A 26,182-nucleotide genomic window follows, 5' to 3' on the forward strand; every position below is an offset into this window, starting at 1 on the left:
AGAATCATCAAGGTCCAAAGAGACCCTCAGGATCATCTGGTCCAACCATCAACCCAGAACCACCAGACAATCCATCTCCCCATCCCTCTCCCCTGCTCTGTCCAGCTGCTGCTTGTATAGGAGCACAACCCTGATTTCAGGACCAGAGCATTACATGTGATCCTTGTAATTTTTGATCCTTGTAACTTGCCCTCCTGTCGGCTTGGCCCACTCATTTCTTGACATGAAAAACAGTAAGAAAAGGGCTTATTCCCCAAGCAGGCTCCATGAAACAGCCACCCCCCATCAGCCTGTGCAGCCACTGGCCAAAATGTGTCCCCTGAGGCACCAACCTGCTCATTTCGAAGAGGAACCGGTCAGCCTTGGCCATGCGGTCCAGCTCGTGCTTGTGCTCCTCCAGCAGGTCAATGTCACCCTTTTCAGGAACAAACTTCAGCAGCTGGGCAGGAGGAAGCACAGCAGTGGACATGAGGCCCATGCACACATTTTCAGGAATTAAAAAGTGATTTATTTCCCTGAGTCTAACACCTTTTCAGCATGTACAGGCAGTAACCCCAAGGCACCTGTGAAATAAGTGTTATTGCTGTCCCTGTGACCTTCCTCACATTACCCCATCACGTCAGTGTCTCCTGCCTCTGCGCTGCCATCACTCAGCTTTTACAACAAATGAATTAAGTCTGCTCCAAGGAGGTTTCAACATCAGCTCTGCCAGAGGAGATGTCAGTCAGGGATTCCCATTTGCTGCAACTCTCTGCTTATTAGCAGATGGAAATTTCATGCAATGAATCCTCCCACGTCTCTGCTCAAAGTGCAATTACCAGCTCAGCTTTAAGGACAGGTGAATAATATGCTTCCAAAGGGATTCAGAGGGGGTGAAAATGGGATTCCCCTTCTGAGGCTTGAACAGAGACTATCTAACCTTTCAAAAATAAACCACCATTGAGCACAAACTTTGAGCCGCAGCCACAAAAAGGAGAAATGGCCCCACGAAAGGGCCCCAGGACAGACCTGGGGACAGGAATGGCACATGGGGGCCATGCTGCTCCCAGAATGCCACATTTGAGCTGCTTTCCTGCTGCTCCAGCCCACCTGGGTGGTTTTTCTACAAGTGGCTGGTAAATAATTTGGGACCCAGCACACCCAAAGCTGAGCTTTGGTCCCAAATTTGGCAGAGTGTTGTCTCAGCATGAGGCAACCACAAAGGAGCACGAGACACGTTGCCCACCTGTTCCAGCATGTCTTTTGGGAGGTCCTCCTGCTCATCCATCGTCAAAATCGCTCGTTTGATCTCCTCATTGGAGAGTTTCAGCCTGGGAGGTGGAGGGAAAGATGAGTTATTCCCAGTCCAGCAATCGGGGAAGGCTCAGGAGCGTTTCCTTACACACCTGAGCAACATGAACAGCTGAACCCCCAGCCAGCAGCAGCATCACAAACAGCTCTATCCAACATGTTATGAAGGAGGATGCGTGAGAAATGTGGTAGGACCGTGCTCTGCCAAGGCTCAGCACAGCACTGAGAAGCCCTGGCCCTGCTGCCAACCCCCCAGGCAATTCCCTCTCCCCACACTGCAGCTGCCATTCCCCATTTCCCTGTTTTGCAGTACTTTACGGAAGGATTGTAAGCAGTACATTAAATACCCAACCTTCAGATGTAACTCTTGCTCATTGCAATGCTGCTCCTGCAGTTCCAGCACCCCCAAAGGCCACAGGGCCAGTGAGATTACATTCTCACTGGCAACAGAGCCCAGCCCAGGCTCAGGAGTGCAGCTCAGCACTGCCCCTGAACCCACTGCCGCAACCCTTAACGAAAATCTGGCCAATTTCCACCGCTGTTCATGAATTTAAACCTTGTATCTCCCACTTTTCCTGACCACCTTCGGCTGGAGTCTTCCTCTAGGAAAAAATTAAAAAGAAATCCAAAACTTGGACAAGTGGATGTTTAGCATCCCAGGAAAGCCATCATTTTGGTCTTCTTTGGAGGGGTGGGGATTCAATGCTCCTGAAAGTGCAAGAAGCTGGAAACCAGCCTCTCCCCCACCTTTTTCTTCCTCTACTTCACCTAACAGGAATTGAAGATTTCCAAACCCACAGACCACTGTGTCACAGCAAGCACCACCAGGCTGGGCTTCCCTGGCAGGGATCTTTCTGCCAGCAGCCCACACTGAGCTGAGGCAACAGAGAGATGGAAAGACGCCCTCAGCTCCTCCTTGGGCTAGAGCAGCCATTAATTACAGTTTAATTTGACTGCAAGGAACCGCTCCCTGCAAGGACTTTGATTGCAAAACCACATGTATTTTTCTTTTTTCTTTGCATTGCGGTCTATGAAATAATCTAAATTAAACAAAGGGAAAGCCCAGAAACTCCTGCAACTCCATTTACCTACATCCTCCCTCTTGCCTGGCGTGCAGTCGTGGTTAAAGCCATTGCAACAGATCCAGTTTAAAATATGTAATTCCCTGTACTTGCATGCAGGGAAAAACCACAGAGTTGAAAAGACCTGTTTGAGGAACCCCATGGCCCCAGTATCGGTGATCAGTGCTGCCAAGGGATGCTGAAACACTGGATGTGGCTCAAAGGAATGAGTTGAAACCGGAAACACACCCTGCAGCAGGATGTGAGACCTTGGAAGTCAACCTGATCAGCAGATCAAAAAGAAGATCAGGAGCCGACTTGATCACTCTGAGTAATTAAACAAGGAGGGTGTTTTTCACCCCCACATCTCTTCAGGGAGCAGACTGAGACTGTGGAGTTGGCTTTTGGAAGCTAAGGCTGACACAGGAAGGGTGCTGGTCTCTAAGGTCAGGGTAGCAAGGGCTTGGTTTAGCTTGGAATATGCTGCTCAAAGCTGGAAGTGAAGGATTCGCTTTATTGAGACAGGTGCATCTTACAGACCTGGTAAGTAAATCTTCATTCCTTATGAGCCCATATTTCTCATCCTGCACTCAGTCCTCTTCCACCCCCTCCCCAAGGGAGCACCCCAGAGAGTGCCTGTTAATTAAGGAGTGAATTAAAATCTACCTCAGCCAGGGGAGGAAGCTCAAAGACTGCACTGAGCAGCAGCCAAGACACTTGCTGGGGTCATCATACAAGGAACAAATCCAGAATCCTTGGAAAATATCTCCTCTGCTGCTTGAAGGAACAGGCAGCCACATCCTGAGGTCACCCTACCTGTCCCTTACAATGGCAGTGGCCAGGATGGGACATGACCTGAGGTGGGACATGAAACTGCAGAGGAACTCCTTTTACACCTGAGCAGAAACAGGAGTGCTCAGACCACCAGCACTGGTCTCCCCCCGATGAAAAGCAGACATTGGCTAGATCTGGGCATTTGGGGATCCCTGGGAGGCAAAAACGCTCCTGGGAGAAGGGGGTGGGCAGGCAGCTACTCCTCATCCACAGCAAACACCTAAAGCACAGAAAAATACCGTGATCATCTCCAGGAGTGTGGGGAGAAGATGAGGGTGGCTTTTCCAAGCCCTTACTCACTGAAAGCAAAGTCAACAATAAAAATGCATTTAAAAAGAAAAGAGGTTGGGAAAAAAAAAAAAAAAACCAAACAAAAAACAAAAAACACAAAACCAACAACTTTTCTCAGGAATCATCACAAGCCAGTGCCAAGAACAAGAGCCTGCCCCCTGCATCAGCAGGGGCGCCAGAAGAAAACAGACTTCTCAGACAACTCGATGGGAAAGGGGCCAGCAAAAGCTCGAAGCTTATCTATAACCACAATAATTATCATTGTTGGCAGCAGCTGTCGAAGGCGAGCTGTCTGAGAGGAACGGGGTCACAGGACTCGCTGTCACAGGGATTTAGAGGCAGCAGCCCGGCAATGCGAGGTGACAGCTCGCCAGCCCGACCAGCTTTTGTTTGGCCCCGTGGAGGGCGTGGTAAGTGTGAAGGGGGAAAAACAAAATTCCACCAAGAAAGGGACAAGCCCTCCCTTGAAAAGCCACATTCATTTGAAGAGGGGGGGGAAAAATTGAAAAAAAAAAAAACCAAAAAAGCCTCATGTCACCTCACCGGGAGAGAGAGGAATCAAACGAGCCAGTGCAGCCGGAAAAACGATGGAGTGAGGGGTGGAATTGCAGGGCTAAAAATACACACCCATACACAGGGAGCAAAAGCAAGGCCTTGGTGGGTTCACAGCAAGGCACTGACATCAGCAAAGCCTTCTCCAAAAAAACAGGAGAGAAAAGCAAGCCTTAAAAATGTTCTTGTGCTGCATTACAAGCTGGAGGAAAATCCAGTGATCTCACTGCGCAGTAATTTCTCCCAAAGCAAGGGAAACAGGCGAAAAAATAAATCTACAGAGGGAGATAAAATATCTCACTGGCCGTAATCTTTCCACGCTGCGAGCCAGACAATGCCTGGTGAGCTCACAAACGTCTGGGCTAAATCAGGGGCCAAGCCTGCAGGTCCTTTTGCATGTGAAAGTCTGCTCAGCCCCATGGTGGCCATGCAAGCGAGGTGGGACAGCAGCAGCCCAGCAGCCAGACCAGTCCCTTTGGAATACTGGGATCAGGGAACCACTGCTCTGCCCGGCTTTGGGATGGGCAGCTGGGGTGGGCAGAGGCGAAAGGGTTTGCCTAAGTGATACATGGAGTCTGCTGGAGATGCAGGAGCTGGACCTGAGAATATGAAAAGGATGCTTGGGCTTTATCCCTGTACCACCTCTGAGACACCTGGCATCAAATCACCCAGAGGGATTTTGGGGAGAGAAGTTCAGTTGTGGTCCTGGGAGAACCATGGGAAGAGCTCCAAAGCACTTCCAAAGCAGCATCTGGGGCAAGTCACTGCAACTTCAAAGCCACTCATCCCTGGATGAGGATGGGCCTGGGAAAAGCCATACAGAGGCCTGAGGACCACCTTGCAGGGCAAGTCTGATCCTGCTTCTCCCCTAGGAATTGGCCCACAGGGAAAGGCAGGCAGGCAGCAACCTCCATCCTGCCCTTTTTGTGGGATTAGTTACTGGCAATTCATTTCCAGCCATTGCCTTCTTGGAAGAGAAAGGTTTGCTGGTGAGATGAAATTGAGACCTTCACTCAGTAAGACGTGCAAGATGCCTTTGAAGTTGACTGCTTGGGTCTCTCCCCTTCCCACTGAAGGAGCTATTTGTGTGCTTGGCTTCCAAATATACCCTTAAACCTCTGGCTGAATCACACCTAAACCCACTCGACGCTCAGCCTACATACGCCGGGAGCAGCTCAGCCAGTGCCCCAAATCCCGTCGTTTTACTTGCTAATAGCTGCCTGCCACAGACATACTCATTTGCCTGCTGCTTTAAACTCCGCTTTCATCACCATCCTTTTTTATTTGGACTGCTAGGAAGCACGAAAATCCCCAGAAGCAGCCCAGAGCAGAGCCAGCCAAAACCAGGGCAGTTTTACCCCCAAATGGTGCCGCACTCATCGCTCTCACTGCCCACAGGCTGCCAACCACCTCTGGGAGAAGCACCAGGGGCTGAGTTACCCACTCTGGGGTTTTATTTTTTTGCAGACATCAGCCTCTCCAAGCTTTCTAAGGAAGGAAATCAGTTGGGCTGCCCAGACAAGGCAGCATCTCCACTTGGAAGGACCAGAAGGAACCCACAGTCTGGGATAACACCAAATTCGGCTGCAAACCCAGCGCCAGCAATGCTGCTACATCCTGGCCAGTCCTGGGTGGCACAGAAGCTTCTGTGCCTCCAGACAGCAGAGTGAATATTTTTAAATTTTACTGATTTTTTTTTTCTGTGTGAGTCAGAAACAAGTGGCATTTTTTGCCGCTCTTTGGGTGTTTTTTTCCCAAGTAGCTAACACACTGATGGCTCATCCTTTCAGACCACCACAACCTGGTTTCCTTTTTTATCAGGATTCAGTCTTATTGGTGTAGTTTATCTTGCTGAAATAGTTTTTATAATTTTGGCAGCTGCTTGGAGATCAGATTAAATTGCTGGTAGCAGTGCTGAGCCTGCCTCGTAAGGGGTATGAGGGAGGCTGTCAGACCAGCAGAGCAGCTGTGAGAGGGGGACATCCCCTTCCCAAAATTCTGATGTGGGCAGCAAGGTCCTGGCTGAATTACTGCTGCTCCCTGCACCCTGTTGACACCCAGCACTTCCCCAGCCCAGAGGGAGCCTCTTCAACCACCAGCAAAGAGCAAACAAAACCCAGGCTGGGAAAGATAAGAGGTGAAATCAACCCCCTTTCCACCTCCTGTGGAAGCTCACTGGGTGTCCCAGCCCCTCAGGGGCTTTCCAGGGACACCAAATTGCCACGTACCCAGTCAATGGCACTGCCCCCCCTCTGGGTCACCCCGCCATGAGGATGTAAGGCTATAGCTGGGTTCAGGTGTCACTGGCTCTCCTGCTTCACTGGCTCCTGTCATCAACCCCCTGCCCCAGGGATGAGCAGGACACTCAGGGCAGGCTATTAAGCATCCCCCCCACTCTCCAGAGGGCAACAAGGCATGAACCATACCTGGAGAGGAGGATGTTGCAGTTCTGAGCTCTCCGGCCGTCTATGACGGAGAGCTCCTTGACTTTGTGCCGGGAACTCAAAGTGTCATCGATGGCATCTTCCTTCTACGAGAAAATAATAAGAAGAAAAGCCTGGAGAAGAGCCATGGAGCAGCAAGGACATTGAGTACCCTCAGCACACAGCAGCGTGATACACAGAGGGCCCCCATGAATCAGGAGTGTCACCACGGGTAAAACCCCTCGCCTGTAAACCCAAACACAGTAAGTCATTTCATAAACCAGAGCTGGCTTTGAAGCCACTGGTTAGAAATGTAAATATTTTCTCAGACAGGGAAGATTTAAAAATCTGCAAACACAAGGGCGCTGCTGAATAAATAAAGGCTGGCTTTCTTAGCATACATACTTGTGATACTTCATTAAACCCTCGCACGGAGTGTTTCATTATGGGCTGCTGCACACACTCAGCACCGCTCACCCCTGCTCCAAACATCTGTGATCACCCTTCATGCATCACTCCTCCCGAGCCAGATAACCAATACAGCTTTTTTCACAAGCACCCAGCAGCTTTTTCAGTGAAATCCTCTCAAAAGAAGGGATTTGAAAGCAGGAATTGGTGCGGCATAAGCACCTGCATCTCCTAAGTGGCTTAAACATGTTACCTTCAGATGACTAGCAATATTGTGGTTGTGAGCAAATGGGCAGATCTACATAACAGCAGCTTTGCAGGGCTGCCCGAGGAGTTCATGTTGTCCCAGGTTTTAATTTACCATATTGCATATTTTAGTAAGGGTAATCAATTAAAAGCTGGCTATTCAATCCTTCTGGAAGGAACACAATCTGGAGCTGCAAGGTCCTGAACGTTATAGATCCATGCTAAATGTCCACGAGCATAGACCTGGCACATGGCCACTGCAAGGGCTGAGAGTGAGCACTGAAATTACCATTTTTTTACTAATTTTCTTGTTTCAGTGAAGAAAACATGTAGATATGAGAAGTGGGAATAGAGACAGGTGATGGAAAATGAGCCCCGAGTCACCCAGCACCAGCTGCCCCTCTCATGTGCCTTGCCTGCTCTGACCAAGCAGAGAGCTTAAACCTGTGGGTTTATTTCCATCTTCTGAAAACAAAAACTGCTCAGGGGTAGGAACCTCTCTGTGTTCAGCTGCATCTAAAAATCCAGCTCCTGGACTCAGACATTGGCTTTGACCTCAGGCCAGACAGCAGAGAGGCTGGGCTCTGCCTTACCAGCCTCCCCAGCATTAACGTTCAAGCTGCTCCTTCTGGGTGACCTTTGCTGTGATTCAAGCCCATTTGTCACACATTAACCCCCTTCAGAAGCAACCACGTGCCCCTGTGTCCCTGTCCCCAGCCCCACATCACACTCCTGCAAGTGCTCACTTACCTGTCTGGAGCTACCATTCACAAAGAAGTCCTACAGCCATAGCAGAAGCATGGAAAAAGGCAGGAAAAACACATGCAGTTCAGTGATCTCAGCAAAACCAGAGGGAATTGAGGCACAGAGAATGGAAACGTGCACTATGGGAGGGGGTTGGCAGCATGGGGAGGCACTTGGGGGTGCTGAAATGGGGGGATGCAGGTGAAAATGTGGGATACAGGATGTGCAGAAGGGGAGAGCTGATGGAAAAGGAGGCTCCGTGAATGGATCAGGCCAAGGTACATTGTGCACAGAGGTGAGGAGGAGACACGGGATGAGGTGGGAGGATGCTGGCCAAGCCCTGCTGCTGGCCCAAAGGCACAGCTCTGCTCAGCCTGCCGTGCAGGGAGGAAAATTGCTGGTTCTTGCACATCTGAGGGACTGAGATGCCAACGTGACTGCCAGGAAAAACAGGGCTTTAAAGTGGAAATAACAAGAGGAGCATCCCGGAGCAAATCTGGCCGCAGCAAAACTTCACCATTTGCCACAGCAACACACTTCCCCTTGGGTTCTCATCCTCCTCCTCCTCCTCCTCCTCCTCCTCCTCCTCCTCCTCCTCCCTGCTTCTCCAGGGCTCAGCAGCCTGGCCAAGTGCCACCCCAATGCCCACCAAGCCAGCTTCCCAAGAGCTGGCTGTCCTGCTGGGCTCTCCCCAGCAGACTGGAAGCAGGTGCAGTAAAGCTGGCACCACACACATGTGCACACACACACTGGAGTTTTCCGTCCTCGTTCCCTTGGCTGAGCTGTGCTGATCAAGAGTCCGGAGGCTAAAAAGTCTCTGGTTCAGTTAAGGCTAAGGATCAATGTTTCACTCTTCAATCTCTTCCCAGCAGTCTCCTTGGTGGGACAGGCACAAAGCACACCCACAAGCTGCAAAGGTATCTTTATCTTCGTTTAACTGGTCCCTAATTAGGAGCTCTTCCTTCCATTTCAACCCTCAGATCTGCCCCACAATGCTCAGACTTGCCCCAGGAGAGGAAGAAGGGCATGGTGGGACTTTCTTTGCAGTCCCCTGCTCTAGGAGAGGGAGGGCTCCTCATGCATTAAGGTAGAGAAAAGTTTCACTACAAAAACCCTTCCTCCCTGCCTCAAACCAGCTTCATCCCTGCCCCTTTCCCTGCCAGGAAATGTGATCCAGGCTCTGCTGCAGGATGGTGTAAGCTTTAAATGTGCTCTCACCATCCCCACAAACAATTCCCAGCCCTGCTGTCCCTGGCCCCTGTGCAGGTCACTCTCCCTTGCACAGAGGAGCTGGAGGCTTTATTTCCTTCATCCTTTTTTGGGAGATGAATTCTTTCCCAGCTCACTGCTAAGCCCCTGGTTCAACAACACAATATATTTTCCACTTGGCCCTGACTCTTTTACATCACTCACCGCTGCAGGACCTGCCAGGACTGCCCTGGCTGTGTCACTGCTACTTATCAACACCACTCCCAGCCTCTACCCCCATGAAGACTCCCAAGACATCCCTGACAGAGGCACAAAGCCCTGCACAGTCTAAGCCCTGATGGTCCTGGACTTGCCTTTCTCCATCACTGCATGCACACCCTTACACAGCTACTGCCAATTCTCATGCCACAGCCAAAAACTCCTGTTTTGGAGTGTAAATGCTGATATTCTGTACACCTACAGGGCTGGGACCTTCTCTGGGGACAGGGACATCTGCAGAGCCTCAGCTGGGAGGATACAGGCTCTCCCAACAGCTTCATGCATTGTGAGGCAGGGATGCTCCCAGGCTGAGCCCCAGGAAGCCCAGAGGGTTCCTGCCCTCCCCACATGGAAAGAGCCTTTCCCAAAAGCTGCAGAGCTCACTTAATCGCCTGCATTTACATCCCAGCCTGTGATGTGGGAAAAGCATTTAAAGAGATGCTTAAAATTAAGTACATGGTTAAGCCTGGGGTCTGTGCAGCACTCAGGGATTCCCAGGAGCTCTGGCAACAAAACCAGACAAATCCCAGCAAAGGCAGCCCCACAACAGCCACCCTGGGGGGGTCAGAGAGCTCTGAGCACTGCACACGCCTCTGCCTGCTGTCCCCAAGTCCTGCTGGGGCACTGCCACAGGGATGCACCACTTGACCACGCATTTCCAGAGCCCTGGTATGTTTGGGGGCATTGGAACAGCCAGCCCTTGATGCCCCATGTCCTGTGGATATTGCGACTCAGGACAAGTGAGGGGCATGATCACTGAGCAAGTGGCTCAAGACAGGGAACAGGGAAGACAAAACCCTTCTCCTCCCTTGCATCTTCGTGACAGAAACCAAGTTTTGCTAGAGCTTGAAAACACTGTGAGTTATTAAACCATTATTATTATTTCACTGTGCCTCAGGGACAGGCTGTTCACTGCCCCAGCCCCTCACCATGTACACAGTGCCCCGGGGTTTGCATGTGTTACAGAATCACAGAATGGCTTGGGCTGAAGGGACTTTAAAGATCCTCTAGTCCAAATCCCTGCCATGGGCAGGGAACATTCCGCTGGACCAGGCTGCTCAGAGCCCCATCCAGCCTGGAACACTTCCACTCCTGATCTCATGGAGCACATCTAACCCCACACACTGGAGCCTGCACTCTCCATCCTGGGACTAACACTGGGAGCACCCTGGGGACTTCCAGCTAGACAACCGCATCCCTCAGGCCCAGGGAGATGTGTCCCATGGCTCCACTCACACAAAATGAACCACAAGGTGAGCCACGAGGAACTTGTGCATCATGTCCCCAAGGGCAGCTCCAGCCCCAGCAGCATCTCACAGGTGGGATTTTGTTTTGTCTTTCCCATCTGCTGTTCAGATGCTCTCACAGCATCTTCTGCCAGTCCCACCCCAGCCCTACATTCAGCTCCCCCGTGGTCCTCATCCCATCTGGGGTGTAAGCCCATGTCACAGCTCTCCTTGCACCATCTCCCTCTTCCTTCTGGCCCCAAACCTAACCAGACACTTCACCCAGCAGGACCTCAGCCAAGCCAAATTATTTTTAAATTCCTGCCTGGCAATAATCCGAATCACACCAGGTGACTCATGGGCCCGAGGGCAAACCGTCCTGCTGACACTCAGGTTTCTATTCTTGCTCCTCTTCCATTTCCATTCCTTGTCCTCAGACGTGCCCTCCAGTAGGCATGAGTCAAGCTCAAAAAATGTCAGGGGAAAGAGACATTGCTGTGGTCACCTATTTCCCAAAACACTGGGGCAGGCAGCACGTACTTCTGGTGGGTTACTCTTGATACTTGCCCTGCTCTAATCCACCCTGATCTTTCCCTCAATTAGCCTCTGGAACAGATTAAACTCTCACACTGCCTAATGAGCTTATGGGTCTAGTCCACTCCTTCCTGGCACCGTCCCTCTGACTGAGCCTGGCACGAAGGAGACAAGCTGCTCTCTCCTCCCAGGAACACAGCCAGGTGTTCAGCAGGTGAACATCCCTCTTCAGCCTCTCTCCTTGCTTTTTCTACTGCCTTCTTGAAACACTCACTGGCTTTGCCCATTTTCATCCCGCCTGGGGTAAAATAAGTGTCTAATTTTCTTTGTGTGCTTTGATGCCTTCCAAACTGGGGCTAAAGTGCTTGAGCAGGAGATTAAAAAGCAGAGACTTTTGCCTGCAATGACATTATTTTGGTTTGGGATATTTGTTCAAAGCTCGCATTTTGCTCTTGGCTCACTACAAAAATAAAAGAAGAGACCCACCCATGGTAGATGTGGGCATAACTTAGTCCTTCTTGGCCAGAGAGGGATAGAAATTTTCCACCCAATACAGACACATGGAGCAGTTGCTGTTAAGAGCAATCCAAAAATATTACCCAACTGTGGCCACATCTGGGGGTTATTTTCATAACATTCCCCGTCTCTTTTTTTGGTTTGGGGTGTTTTTTTGGTGATCCATCTTCAGAGTGCACGTGGCCAGGTGTGTGGGCATGGGTGGAACCAGGCACAGTGAGCTGTGAACAGCCACTGCAAGGCAAAGGCTCTGGCACATGGATGAGAGGATAAAGCAGATGAAATAAATCTGGCAAATATGGCTTTGGCATGAAATCATGATGGGAGATGTGTTTTGGGACCACAAGTGAATCCATAAACATGATCCCATAATGATGGCACCATGCCCAGGTGTGCTCACCCAGGGCCAGCTGTTACCTGCTGTCTTTGGTAGGCAGAGAATGTCCTTTCCAGGTCTTCAAGGTCCAGGATTTTGAACACTTTTGTGTCATCTATGTTGGTCCACACGGTGCCTGCCAGCTTGTTCTGCAAGACAGTTGGAGCATTGTAGGTTGGAGGGCTCCCACCCACTGCCCAGCATCCAGCACCTCCAGCCTCAGTGCCCAAATTATTGCCCAGCTTACCTCTGGAAGCTTGGACCAGTTGAAAGACTTGAGGGCATTGGTCGGCTGAGGGATGCTCTTCTTCTTGAAGGCTGTGCCCAGAGGTGGTCCAAGGGGAGGAGGCATCATCCCCCCCAGGGGTGGGGGGCCAGGGGGAGGTGGGGGACCTCCAGGAGGAGGTGGTGGGGGAGGTGGTGGGGGACACACCCCTGGGAGTGGAGGGGGTGGTGGAGGGGGAAGAAGAGACCCGGGAGTTGGAGAAGGTGAAGGGCCACCAGGTGCTCCTGGTGGCATGGGAGGTCCTCCAGGGCTGGCAGCACAGATCGCCCTCTGGGAGAGAAAGAGGAGAGGGGACTGGTCATATGGAGTTGGGGGACACCACCTAAGAAATACCCCCCCTGCTGATTTTTAATTAATTTGCTTAAAATTTAAGAAACAAAGGAAGCATTTAAAGATTTCAACACTCCTGACTGAGGCTCAATGCAGCTGAGAGGCGGAATCACCCCATCACTAGGGACAGACACCTTGGTGGCTCTTCCAACAAGCCTCCTTCTCAGTCCCCCTATGCAGCTCAGCCTCCCCAGTTCACCCCACAGCATTCGCAGGGGGTTAGGGAGGGACTGGGCCCACAGCAGGGAGCAGGTTCGAGGTCTCACCCTGCTCATCTCGTGGAGCTGTGCTGTGAGATCTGCCACTTGCTGCTTGACCTGCTTGTGCTCGCTGGACTCCTTCTCCAGCTTCTCCTTCATCTTGTTCAGCGTCTGCATCATCTCCTCCTTCTCCTGGGCCTTGGCATCACACTCCCTCTCCTTCTTCTCCAGCTTCTGCTGCAGCTCTGTGTGCTCTGAAACAGCCCCAGGAGACCATTCTGGGTGACAAACTCTCCTTCTGGCCAACAGCAGAGCCCCTGGGGGGCTAAACCCCACGCTGCCCTGCAGAGAAGCTCAGCTGACAAAACGGAGCCTGTGCTGTGCCTTAATGCCTCATTTGGAACCTCGCCATGAAAAAATACTATTTGCTTTGCCCATTTCCCGTGTCAGCCCCATGGCATGATACTATCTCAGCCCTTCAATAAAGCCTGCAGGTATGTTAACTCTTTAGCCAAGGTTAGAGTTGACACTGTGTATTTCTCCATCACTCACCTTTTCTCATTTTCTCAGCTTGCTCTTTCCACTGCTTCACTTCATTTTCATTGACTAACCTAAAAGGAAAAGAGATACAGCATGTGAGACAATCCTACTACAGCAAATAGGAGACTATCACCAGCAAGGAACATGACTGAGGAAATGGGATTTAAGGCTCCCAGACTGGTACACCTGATAGCTCTGCTGTATCCCCCTCAGCAGGGTTATGTAAAATTTATCAGGGAACGCATAAAAGCTCCTAAATCTCAAATATCGCTTGCAGATGCTGTCTAACAAAAAGGATGGGCTTCATTGATAACGTGGGATGAGTGAGCCCTGGGAAGTCAAAGGATGCTGGCTTGTGTCCAGCCAAGGAGCAGGAACATCACCGTGTGACAGCCACGAGCAAGGAACAGCAACACTCGAGCACTTACATTCGTACAACATTTTTAATGTTGAAGTTTTCCAGGGGAGTGGCGTCGGGGTCCTGCCCTTTGTCACTCTGGATGACGATCTGCTGCACGATCCTGTCGAGCAGCAGCCAGTACTGGACAGTGTTGCCACTTCTTTTATCTGCAGGGAAGGAAAGGGACGGACTGAAGTGAGCAAAGGGGAGGTCGTGGCGCTGCTGGGCAGGAGAGCTGGGCTGCCAAGCCTCCAGCAAGCCCTGGGTGTTCCTGGCCTCCCCTGGGACTCACAAGGCATCTGGAGACAGTGGTGCAGGATGGACATAAAGTGCGGGTACGCCTCGCTGTGCGTCAGCCTCTTCCTCGTCAGCTCAAACATCTGGGTTGCACTTTTGGTGTCAATGTGGACCTGTGAGCAGGAGCCAGGCAAGGTCAGGCCACTGCACCCACAACAGCATCACCCCAAGTCCCTGCTCCAGACCCCACGGGTCACCCCAACCCCAAAACTGACAGACAAACCGGCCCCACTGCCCTTCCAGGGGCAAACAGAGCTGCTGGGCAGAGGACAAAAGGGCTAAAGCAGGCTCTAGTACAGATGCTGCAAAAGAGCAGGGCAACAGGAGAGATTTCCAACCTCCAGATTTTACCCAGAAGACCACTCTTTGTCCCAGGGCACACAGGTGTTTTCAAAACTAGCTGTGACATTGAGTCCCAGTGCCTGTATCAGCAGGATTCGTACTCACCAGCTCAAATCTTTTGGCAAACTCCAGTTCATCTTCATTTCTAAGCATTTCAAAGAAATCTAAGTGCCTGAGGAAAGAAAGGGAAAAAAACCCCCATCCCAGAACAACCCATTAATAGTACATACAAATGTGACAATTAATAAATTACAGGCAGCTGGTCTGTCAACAGATCAGGCACTGTGAGGGCTTGAAACACCAGCTGGTCCTTCAGCCTGGACTTCCTAGGCACTACAGGATGTCCAAGGAGCCTTTTGGGATGAGAAGAGGTGGATGAGTGCTGACAGCATCCTCTGAACCCCTGCTGGCACATCCTCCCCAGCTCAACCCTACATCAGGATGCAGCAAAGCCATGTTGGAATTTTTTTCTCCCTCTCTGGAGACAGCACAAAATTTCTCTAAGAGGTGTGATTCTAGAGCCATGTGATTTCCCCAACACCTGAAGCAAGGGCACCAGACAAAACCCACAAGTGTGCTGGGGGTCAGAACTCACCGGTCGAGGGTTGAATTTTCATGTTGCCTCAGTTTATCGATGACTGGCTGGATGCCGAGCATGAGGAATTCGTATCTCAGATGGAGTCTGAAATCCAGGCTTTCCTGCACGGGACAGTTGTGGGCTCAGCACCGCAAGTTCACTGAAATAAAAGCACCCCAAGCACACCCCAGGGCCTCCCTCTCCCAGAGCCCCAGTGCTCACCACGCCTGCCCCCTGGCTCAGGACGGCGTTGATGAAGGACATGATGGCTGTCTTGAGGCTCACTTCGTCCCGGTACCGGCCCGTGCTCTTGTCCAAGTCGTTGATCAGCGTCTGCCAAACGCAGGGTGTCACTTAAATGCCCCGTGACAGTCCCAGTGCTGCCCAAGCAGCCAGGGAACACGGGCAGGACCAACTCCTCGTGGTGCTCCCAGAGCTGGTGATGCACCATCATCACCAGCCCACCCAGGTACGCTGCAGCCTCACAGAGCTGTGATCCCAGTGACCCTGCACAAACAAGCCTTTTTTTTTTTTGGTGGGTGTCGCCTTAAATAACTCTTTCCTCCCTCTTCACTCGGCTGCAGATCTCATCAGACACGGTTCTGGGGTAATTCCGGATTTTTCAACTCACAAACAGCCACAACAAAACATTTGCAAGCGGCCAAATCTTAGATTTAAGATTTTTGTCTATAGTAATATATACGGGGCAAGATGGAGGAGCTTGGGTGTTGTCTGAGTCCTTCTTCTTCACGGTTTCAGGCGTTTTTTTCTAATTGGGTGACAAAGGTCTGCATTGCGGACCTTGGGTGGTCATTATTGGGTCAAAAATATAAATAACATAGGTGTCATCTCATTATTAGGTGATTAGCTCTTAAATAACCTTGAAAAGAGATAGAGACACCTGCATTTTCTAATTCGCTAGTCTGAGCTCACGACTCATAAGACGTGATATAAATTTAAAAAACCCCACTAAGTCCAAAGGCAAAACTGTAACTCCCGTGTTATTAATCCCAACTCTAACACACACAAAAAAAAAAGAAACAAAACCCCCCCCCAAAAAAAACCAAGAAAAAACCAAAAAAAAACAACAACAAAAATAAACCAAAAAAAAAACCCCAAACCAAAACAAACCAAAAAACCCAACAAACAAACAAACAAACCAACCAACCAAAAAATCCCAAAACTCAACATATTAGGACATTCAGGAGGAGAAATGGACAGGAATGCTGAATTTCAAGGGCTGAGAGGAGCTACCCTCACCCACCTGGAAACGAGTCCTTTCGCTGGCGTATTTCTGGTAGTGCAGCATGGCCTCCAGTACCTTTTTGTGGCCCCCAGGAACCAGGCACACGGCGCCCATGATTTCCAGCACTGCCACCTTGGTCTTAATGTTCTCCGTGCTCAGACTCTGAGCGATCACGTTAATGCTCTCCAGGTGGGCCAGCACGTGGGCCCGGCCCAGGGAGTTGTTCATTAGTGCTTTTATACATCCAATGAGCGAGGTATGTATTCGAGACTCTGCTGTCTCATAGTCCATGCTTTTGAGAAAGTTGAGGATGCACGATAAGCCATCCAGGTCGATGAACCGGGTCACAAACCTGCCAGAAAAAAAAGGGGATTTTGGCTTTGAAACAAAACGCCAAAAGCGTGTCTTAGCCTCATGATACAGGTTAGCACGTGGTCAGAGTGTAATGACCATGTGTAAATAAATGTATCAATCTTTGAGGGTCCAGCCTTTGCAGAGAAGTGGCCAAAATCAATTAGCAAGACTGCTAATAAAGAAAAATAACAAAAAAACAAAATAACAAGCGTTACAGGAAACAAAATATAAGTCGCACACAGGTGTCCCAGAAAACCTCTGACACTGCTAAAAACACTCCAAAAAGCCTTTACCTTCCTTTTGTGCTCCTTCCTAACTACTGTATGTTTTAGGAAGGACAACCTGGCCTGCTGCCAACAAGGAGTGATACAGGATCTGAAGAACAGGGAAGGGGTTCAAAAGATGCTCCTCTCTTGGCACTGAGCCAGTCACTGCCAGGAGGGTACGGAAAATTCTGGGTTCTTTTCTTTATAAGAAATGCAAGAGGTGAGTCTAAAACTTTTCCCTATATGGAAAATACTTGCTGGGTGTGGGAAATACATTCCTACACCCTCAAGCAGAGCTAACTTGTCTGTTGGTGTAAACCTAGAACCTCCTTGTATACTTTTTCATGGATACCAGAAAGCCTGAAGGACTCCTGTGGCCCAGACACAGCGATGAGGATCTAAAAATCAATTTAATTGGTGCCTGGTAGCATAGGCAACCAAGCACCACCTGTAGAAGGTTCTTCAGAGTGAGCATACTTCAAAGAGAACCAGCTGACCCAGTCTTCAACACAAGTCCTGGGACGGAGGTTGGAAGTTTGCAGTCACACTGCAAAAAATACCAACCTGAGTCTTGAGTCCCGTTTTGAACTGGAAGAAGATCCCAAGCCCTGAAGTCAGCTCCCCATCAGCTGCAGACAGCTCAGTGTCACCCCTTCTGCCTTCTGCTACCTCTCCTGCCACACCATCCACACCCTTCTCCTCCCTCAGGCACAGCTCCCCAATTTTACAGGATTTCTGATTTTTTGCAATGACTTACAACGCCACAGAACAGAAGCAGGCAGCAAACACAGGGCAGTGCCCCAGGCAGACTCACTAGAGCAGGCAGACACAACACCGCACACTGCTGAGGTATTTTAGGGCCCCCATGGCCAGTGCCATCCAGGCTGGGTGTCCTCTGGTTTGGCAAAAGGCACGGGCTCAGGAAGCGAATGAGCCAAGAACATCCCAGCACTGGGATGGTTTTAATTCGAAACAAGCCATGCTGATGGGCAGCAACAAAAGGGGTAATTGCAGGCTTGGGGGAAACTGCTTTCTCTGCTTCAAAGCCTGTTCTTCTTCCAGCCAAAGTCAATAGGAAAGTTGGTGTTCACTTCCCTGGGTGCAAAAGTAGGTCCAACAGGTAAAATTTTCTACGGAGCCTGCTGCATCCCTCAAAAAACACTCAAACCCCACTTTTAAGGATTTTATAAAGTTTCACGGCTGGCCACCAGCCCTGCTCACTGCAGGGGCCAGCACCCACAAGGTCCAGGTGTCACAGAAATCAGGTGCTCACCCTGGAAATTTCTTACCATCACCCCAGGTGGAAGAGGGAAAGGTATTTTCAAGCAATAGTAAATCTGCTTCTTCCATAACCAAAACAGGTCAGGCATTGCCTGATGGAACATATTCCCATCAGAAGATGCCAACCTGAGGCACACGAAGTGTTGCAGCAGTGGGCATGCAGACTCCAGAGAAAACGAAATTAGGAAAAGCTACAGACATTCAGAAAGAGTCCCAGCCTTCATTTATCCTCCCCATCAAAAACTGTTTTCCATTTCGTAAAAGCCTGAAGATTCATGTGACTTTATTCCCTTATAAAGTGCAAGAGGAGTTGAAGTTGAAACAAAGGGCCTAGCTGACCAATAAAAATTGCTGTTTTCTTGAAAAAAAAAATCAATCTTAAGGAATTTTTACCTTCTGTTCAGTACAAAGGAAAATCTGGAAAAATAAAAAAGTTGCCTGATTTGCCTGAACAGACAGGGAGGTCCTGGTGGCTCTTGGCCACTAAAAGGACCAAGAAAAAGGAACAAAATGACAAAATGTGAGACAGAAAAAGCAGTTGGTGAAACAGCAACAAAAAAAAGCAATTAGTACCTCAGAGTCCTCGCCTCCCTCACCCTGTACACCTCCCATTTATCCTCCTATTTAACCCCCTGCTCTGCCAGAGAACTCAAATCCAAAGCCACAGCAATAAAGGCAGGAAAAGGAATTGCCTCATTGGTTTTGTCCGCAGTGCAGTCTTCAAACTTTCAATTGTTTTATTTCTCTCCTCCTCATCTTCCTTTTCCAAGGCGATCAGTGATTTTCTCTGTGGAAGGAGGAAGGCAGGAATCAGAAGGGGAATCTCCCCATGTGCCCCAGGAGTGGCAGTGCCCACCATCCACTGTGCCAAGCCATGGGGATCCTAAACCCATCCTGGAAGTCTGGAATCCTTATGGCAACCTCAGAACTTGGGAAAAGGGGCAGTGAGGAAAACCACTCCATAATCTGCAAGGAGACAGCCTGGACTGAGGGATGAACGCACAGTCTCCGAGCCCCCACACAACTCCTGCTCTGCTCTGCACTGGTGCAGCCTCACCTTGAGTCCTGGGGGCAGTTTCAGGCACCACAATATAAAAAAAGACATCCAAAAAAGACATCAGGCTACTGGACATCATCCAGAGTAGGCTGTGGGGATGGTGAACAGCCAACCCTCTCATTCCCAAGTCTCCCAGTGGAAGCCACCAGTGTGCGTCTCAGCTGGGGACAGTGGCTGTGTGCACGGGATGCATCTCCCACACTGGATTTTGCTCTCCAGCTGGGGCCGGGGCTGGGATTTGACTCCTGCACCAGGGCTGCCTGCTCCCTGGGCATGCACAGGGCACAGCTACAGCTAAAGCAGCTCCCTGAGTGGTTCCTGCACCACCCAGAGGTGTCAGGGTGAGTCCTGCCAGCCCTGGCTGAGGCTAATCCAAGGCAGAGACAAAGGGTCCCAGCAGACATGAGGAGCTGTGCTGACCCCTCCGTTTAACCCAGCTCCTCTTCAGCAGCACGTCAGGGAGATCAAAGCCACCCTCCAGGCATCTGGCAGGCTTTGATCACAAGCTCTGCTCAGGCTCAGGGCTCTGCCTGGCTGGCAGCCCATGGCCAGCACTGGGTGTTCCTGCCTTCCCAGAGGGAAGCAGCACAGTCCCTGCTGGCTGACAGCCCCTGCTCATCCCTCTGCCCCATCCCTGGAAGTGTTCAAGGCCAGGTGGGATGGGGCTTGGAGCAACCTGGTCTGCTGGAAGGGGGTTGGGAGTGGATGTTCTCAAAGGTGCCTTCCCACCCCAACCCCACCCACGGTTCTGGGATGGTGTGAAAGGCCCCAGGTGCTGTAGGAACATCTCCATCCTGCAGCTGTACCTGTGGGTCTAACAGATGACACTGCCTCTGCTAACACCTGCCACCCTCTGAGGCACAACGCTGGCAGACTGTCCCCACGGTGCTGCTGCCCCACACGGGGCTCAGAGGCACCTGAGCTCTGGGGGAATACTCACAGCAGCCATTGAATTCAGCTGATCGATGTAGAACTCCGGCCAGCTGGTGGCTCCTTTATTTTCTTCCTGGTCCTGGTAGGGGATAAAAAAAAAAGTGAAACAAAGCCAGATTAGTAGAAACAGTATTAACATCCCCTGCCCTTTGTGACCAACCACTTCTGAAGCACCCCTGATCTCTTGGCATTACCTTATTTTAATATGAGTGTGACTTTCTATATTCTGAGCTTACCCCTGACTCCAGCTATGGGAACATTACCTGGTTTATTGAACTGCCAGACTTTAAATACAATTACACCACCTGCCTTTGACCAAACACTGCCCCACTGACACTGCATCAGTCTTGTGATTATCAGCTTCAGGGAAACCACTCTGAAATTTTGCATCCAAATCTCTCTTGTTTCAACTTTACAGTGCCCTTGAAGCTTTGGCTGCACAGCCTTGGATATGCTCAGGGGGGAAAATGTTTACAAGCAATGAAGAGTGTTTAAATGTGACAGGATCTAGGCTGCACTCCTGGAGCAGAACCCTGACTTATCAACATATTAACATCCTGAGAGACTCCAGGCACAACAGCTCCTCTGGGGACTTCATAAGTCACTGGGAGGGAACATGCATCTGGCAATGTCACCTCTTAAAGGATGTCACCCCTGGGCCCATGATCTATGGCATTGAATGATGCAGAGCCACTTTTGGCCATCCTGGTTCATGATGCCCTGCATCTGTCAGGGTTCATGAGGGGTTTTCAGGTTCTACCTTGTTCTTGTAGGACATGACTGAAGGACCTCTGAGCCAAGATCAGGTAACTAATGCTGCACATTCCCAGGGGCTGCATGGAGTAAGTAGGCAGAATTTGAGAGAATACTTCATCATAAACCTTTTCCCCAAGTTCATCTTCCAGAGGACATATGTATCAAAAGAAGAGAAGGATTTCACAGCAGAAATGCCACACAGGTCTAGGCTGGAGTCAACAAATACTACACAAATCCCAAACATTTTCCATCTTCTGGTCACAGCCTGACTTGCTGCATGGCTCTGCCCCTTCCCCAACTTTTAAGAGATGTTTGCAAACCTCATCCTACACCATGAACACCTAGGATGGTGGGAGTTGGACGACCTCCTCTCTGCCCCCACGTCTGTCCAAGCAGACAACCACAGCTGCTCCCAGCAAGCCCCAGGAGCAGAGTCCCAAATATTTACTGTGGCTCGAGAGGAGTACGTGGAAAACATTTGTGCATCCAGACTTCCCAAGCTGCAGCGTGCCAAGATGAGGACAAGCAGAGTCAAGGACAGGTAATTTGGAGGAGATTCAGTTTGCCCCTGGGCAAAGCAGCCTGTGCCTCCAGACCTGACCCTTCCTTTAGCTGTGCCTGGCCCCTAGGTAGGGACAAAACGAGATTGAGAGCGCCAAGAGGCCTCAAAACCTCTGCCCTTTAACACTTTTCCTGACCCCACAGTCCCTCCGAGGTGCCAAGCAGCTGGGCTGAGGCTCAGGCCACCTGTCTGCTCGGTGTCAATTCTGTCTGACACGGCCATCAGAGCTCTCAGCTCCTCAGCTGAGCCCTGGGCACTCACTGGTGCCAACCCCCTCCTCTGAGCTGCTTGTGCCCTGCCAGGGAAAGGCTCTGCACAAAGCCTGTGGGCATCCTCATTTTCCCAGCTTTCCTGCCCCACTTACGGAGTCCAGCGTGCAAATGTACTCCAGGGGACAGCGGAGCTGGGACACTCATGGGTGCCTTGAACATGGCCCTGTCACCTCCTGGAGGTGTCAGGGAAGGTCTTTCCCATTGCCCCTCTTGTAAGGAGCACCTCTTTCCCAGCAGAGACACCAGCTGGGAAGGGTGGCAAGGTCCCCACCATGGTACAGCAGCAAGAGGTGTCCAGATGTGCCCAGGCAGGAGAGCCAGGCAGGGAGAAGGATCCATGCTGAGGAATGGGGAGGGAAAGCAGCAGGGCTGGCTCATCCCACATCCCAGGACCTTCCCACGTGCTGTGAACACCTGTGAGACAGGCAGGGATGTGGACCTGCTGCTCATTTAGGGTTGAAAAGGATCGGTGGAGCAAATAAAGGTCTCCAGGGGGTGGAGGGGAGGCTGAACAACAAAATTGGCTAAACTGCTCATTTATAATTAACGTGCTGCATTATAAATATTTCCCTTTGCTCGGCTCCCTCGGGCTCTTGCATTTCCTCCCTGAAACCCCCAATTTAGAGAGCACTCTCAATTAAGTGCAGCAGAACCTCATTAATTCCGACGAGCAGCTGGGCAGGCTGGTCGGAAAAGCAGCTTCCCAGGAAAAGGGGGGACTGTACAATAAAGCAGGCAAAGATCAGGGCACGGGCTTCCCTCCCCTCAGCTCGCTGCAGGACGTTGCTCAGCGGTAATTACTGGGGCTAATGGTCTACAGCACACTGATAAGTGTCCTTTGGTGGTAAAGAAATCTCCTGACAAAGCGACAGCCCCCGGAGGGAAGTGAGTCACAAGGCTCTGCTCAGAGCCAGGGGGAGGGAGGAACCTCTCCAGCATCAGGGTTTGAAAGGTTGAGTGTGTAAAATGGTTTCCCAGCACGCAGGGTGGGTTTTGGGGATGTGGGTTTTGCAGCTTGCCTTCGGGGAGGGATGCCCAGACACAGAGCTGAGCACCTCCAACCTGAGCATCTCCAGGATGTTCACAGCATCACTGAACATCTCCCAATTTCTTATTCTCTGGGCTTGAGTCTTTGCTCTGTGCGCTCTCAAGCAGCAAAGGAGTGAGGGCTGATCTGAACCCTGCTGGAACCCAGACTGAGCTGCTCTGCTAGAGACGCACTGATGGCTTTAATTGCACATCAGCATCCCTCACTGTCCTCCAGGCCCCGATGTGCCACCACACACGAGCTCAGCTGCAAAAATGAAGACGTGCCAGAGCTGTGCAGACAAGGACAGACCCTGCTCCACCCCCTGCTTTGTTCCACCTGCTCCCCCCTCACCTACTTCTTCCTTCCAGGGACCTGGCAAAAACACAAATCCCATCAGCCGCTGCCCTGGTGTCACCATGTCACCCTCTCATGTCACAGCCTCTGCTGTCCCTTAGCCCTGAGTTCTGTGCATGGGGCTGATGGATGCTGCCACTTGACTGTTTTGTTCCATGGTGGCAGTGGCAGGGGGTGCTGTGATGTGAACCTGATAAATGAGCTCCAACCCCTCCTCAGTGCCCAGGCAAGGTGCCTCATTAGCAGGAGCTTCCTCAAGTGAAGGTCACCAGTCTGCCAGCTCCAGCCATCCCTTTGCTCTTCCCAGGGAGATTTCACACTCCCCCAGCCCTGTCATGTCTTGGTTATGAGCCTGACACTTCCACAGCCTTTGTGCCTCCCCCTCAGAGCCTCAGCAGCTCCCACAGCCAGACCTCTTTCTCTTCACAATGAGAAGGTGGGAAGCACAGCTGCTTCAGAGGAGGCGAGGGCTCAGCTCAAAGCAATTTCAAGGCTAGTCTCAACTTATTTGCACCTGGAAGGTGCATCCCCACAAGCTCCTGCTGCTCTCACCTGCAGGAATGCAGCTGCTGGGAGCAATGCAACCTCACAGCATGTCCCCATGGTGGTGGGGAGAAGAACACCTGTGATGCTCCTCAGTGCTTTGTCACACCTGCTTTGCTTCCTAATGGCAACACCTTTGAGATCCTCAGTCCACAGGTGATGTCCCACCTGATCCAGCAGCTGCTTCCCTACACTCACAGCCCAGGGTGGTGCTTTGGGATAACTGGGTCTGGAACTGCTTTGGCATAATTGATGGAGGCTGGGTGGGTTCCCCACCCACCTGACGTCCAACACACCAAGCTACGTTCTACAAGGTTGGAAGGAAAGGGCTGGCTCACAGTGGCCAGCTCCATGCAAGCCCCAGAGAGCCCTTGAGTGACAACAGCCTTTTCTCCAAGGTAGGAAGTGACAGGACAAAAGGAAACAGCCTCAGGTTGTGCCACAGGAGGTTTAGATTGGGTATTAGGAAAAATTTCTTAACTGAAAATGTGGACAGGCACTGGAACAGGGTGCCCCGGGAGTGGTGGAATCACCATCCCTGAAGTGTTCAAAGAAGTGGGGATGTGGCACCTGGGGCCATGGTTTAAGGGTGAACGTGGCAGCACTGGGTTAATGGCTGGATTCAATGACCTCAGAGGTCTTTCCAGCCTTAACAATTCTATGATTTTGGTGGTTCACCTCCCTCTTGGCACCACCTGCAAGGCTGGTCTGCCCCAGGAGAACTCCCCAGGAAAGTCACAAGAAGAGATTAAAAAAACCCTCTTCAGTTGGCACCAGCTGCAAAACCAGAAACACCCTCTTCATTTTTACCCGTTGTCCTGACATAACTTTTATTTTGCACAGTGTTCCCTAACCCTCCTTGCTGCTCTATAACAGCAGAGCAAAGGAAGGCTGGCAGCAGCTGGCAGCTCACTGCATTTTGGCAACCCCTCCCTCCCTGACTGCTCTGGATGATCCACCTGGACGCTGTTTGCAAGGTCAGAGAGGAAAGCAGGCTGTGGCATGGATGGGTTTTAAAGCCAAGGGGTCTGCAGCCTGTACGAGATGTTTAAAACCAGCCCAGCTCCACCAACATGGCCCAGCCTTTGCCAGGCTTGTGCTGGTGGAGGTTTGGACCCACCACAGTCCCCCCAGGGCTCCGTCATCCCTCCAGCTATCCCTGGAACAGCACCTAAATCATTCAATAAAGCTGCTGCTTCCCCCTGGAGCCATGCTGCAAAGGGCTGGAATTCCATTAGACTCTCCCCAAGCTGGGATCTCAGCGGTCTGAACCAGCCCAGCCCAGCCTGCTCTGGTTTTCCATGTGCTGACACTTCCTAGACCCTCTCCTCCACAAACACACACGTGCCCTGCTGCTCCTTTCCCAGGGTTTAAAAATTATGCTCCCCATAAGCAAATATAGCATGACCAGATGCCTTTTCATAGTCAGCTGGTTCATTGTTTGAAAAGCTTCGCCTTAAAATCCAAAAAAGATTGCTAACAGATGCAATTTTTGGCCAGAGAGCGAGAAAAACCTTGCTTAAACAAAAGTGTGTTGTGATTGGAACTAAAAGGGGAATTACCTTGAAAGATAAAAAAAACTGCAAACATCTCCCAGTGAAAAAAAAACCCACCCCCAGCCATGCAAACAGCCAGTTTCTCTCAGGCAGCCTGAGCAAATGACACCTGAGATGGTATTTCAACCTGCTGCTGCAATAACAGCAGGTATATCTGGGTGCTCAGAAATCCTTCTCATCCATCCCAGGTGACCCTGGAGCGTGGCAAAATGCCGAGCTATTTTATCCTCCCCTCCCCTTCCCTACATGCCATCTTTGTCAGCTTTTGCTCTTAGTTCTGCTACTGCAGCAGAAATATGGGGAATTGATGTTTTTTAAATGAAGGAAATGGAGCACAAGCCCCACGAAGGAGCTGCAGGACTGAGCAGGACAAGTGGAAGAATGAGCTGGAGAGAAAAGCTCTCTGGAGGGAGTGGGTGGAAGGAGCAGTTGGAGGAGAAAGAGGATGGCTGGGAAATAGAGGATTACTGGAGAGACTTCACTCATTTCCCTGTTTATCACATATTTCCCCTGAAAAATCACCACTGCTGCCTCTTCCTAATGCAAAAGGACTCTGGTTTTTTATCTGACTCCTGAGGAAATTTTAGATACAAGCTTTGCTTCGCCCTGCTCAGAGCGATGCACCCAGGGTTAGTGATACCACCAGGTTTTCAACACAAGCTTACAGAGCTCAGCATCACTTGGCACCCCTGCAGGTCGTTTTTCCTCTACTCCAGCTTTAGAAATGCTCAGCTGGACCCAAAGGGAGAGGGGCAGAGGCAGACCCTGCATTCACATGAGCTGTTTTTCACTACCCATCCTTCCCACCTGGTTATTTATTCTGAGCTTCTGCCCCAACACCCTGTAGCTGCCCATATTCTGAGGCTCACAAAACCCACCCTTTGAGCTGCTTTAACAGCTTGACATGATGTGCATGGGCTGTCAGGAGCCAAATCCCCTGCGGTTAAACAGGACCTGCAGACTAAGCACAAAGGGTTAACCATTAACTCCCTCTGGAGGGTGGCCTCTGGAAAAAGGCCAGCCTGAGTCACC

General features: G+C 50.8%; 1 protein-coding gene across 2 annotated transcripts in view; it reads right to left on the reverse strand.

Annotated features, from left to right (window-relative positions):
- Positions 1–26,182, reverse strand: part of DAAM1 (dishevelled associated activator of morphogenesis 1) — a 91,325-nt gene that overhangs the window by 11,295 nt on the left and 53,848 nt on the right. Inside the window, exons 5-20 of one of the 2 annotated variants that reach the window (XM_066189033.1) lie at positions 20,085–20,156; positions 18,780–18,874; positions 16,205–16,538; positions 15,163–15,273; positions 14,959–15,062; positions 14,469–14,535; positions 14,017–14,134; positions 13,753–13,891; positions 13,337–13,395; positions 12,851–13,038; positions 12,216–12,524; positions 12,010–12,117; positions 7,856–7,885; positions 6,455–6,558; positions 1,226–1,310; positions 333–439 (exon numbers count right to left, since the gene is read on the reverse strand). In XM_066189033.1, the coding sequence (XP_066045130.1) occupies positions 333–439; positions 1,226–1,310; positions 6,455–6,558; positions 7,856–7,885; positions 12,010–12,117; positions 12,216–12,524; positions 12,851–13,038; positions 13,337–13,395; positions 13,753–13,891; positions 14,017–14,134; positions 14,469–14,535; positions 14,959–15,062; positions 15,163–15,273; positions 16,205–16,538; positions 18,780–18,874; positions 20,085–20,156 (2,030 nt within the window). The remainder of the gene's footprint in view (positions 1–332; positions 440–1,225; positions 1,311–6,454; positions 6,559–7,855; positions 7,886–12,009; positions 12,118–12,215; positions 12,525–12,850; positions 13,039–13,336; positions 13,396–13,752; positions 13,892–14,016; positions 14,135–14,468; positions 14,536–14,958; positions 15,063–15,162; positions 15,274–16,204; positions 16,539–18,779; positions 18,875–20,084; positions 20,157–26,182) is intronic. The other variant, XM_066189032.1, reaches the window with a different exon arrangement.

This window comes from Chamaea fasciata, unplaced genomic scaffold (genome assembly GCF_029207755.1).
Source record: "Chamaea fasciata isolate MVZ Bird 193981 ecotype frontalis unplaced genomic scaffold, bChaFas1.0.hap1 SCAF_7, whole genome shotgun sequence".
Classification (NCBI taxonomy): Eukaryota; Metazoa; Chordata; class Aves; order Passeriformes; family Sylviidae; genus Chamaea; species Chamaea fasciata.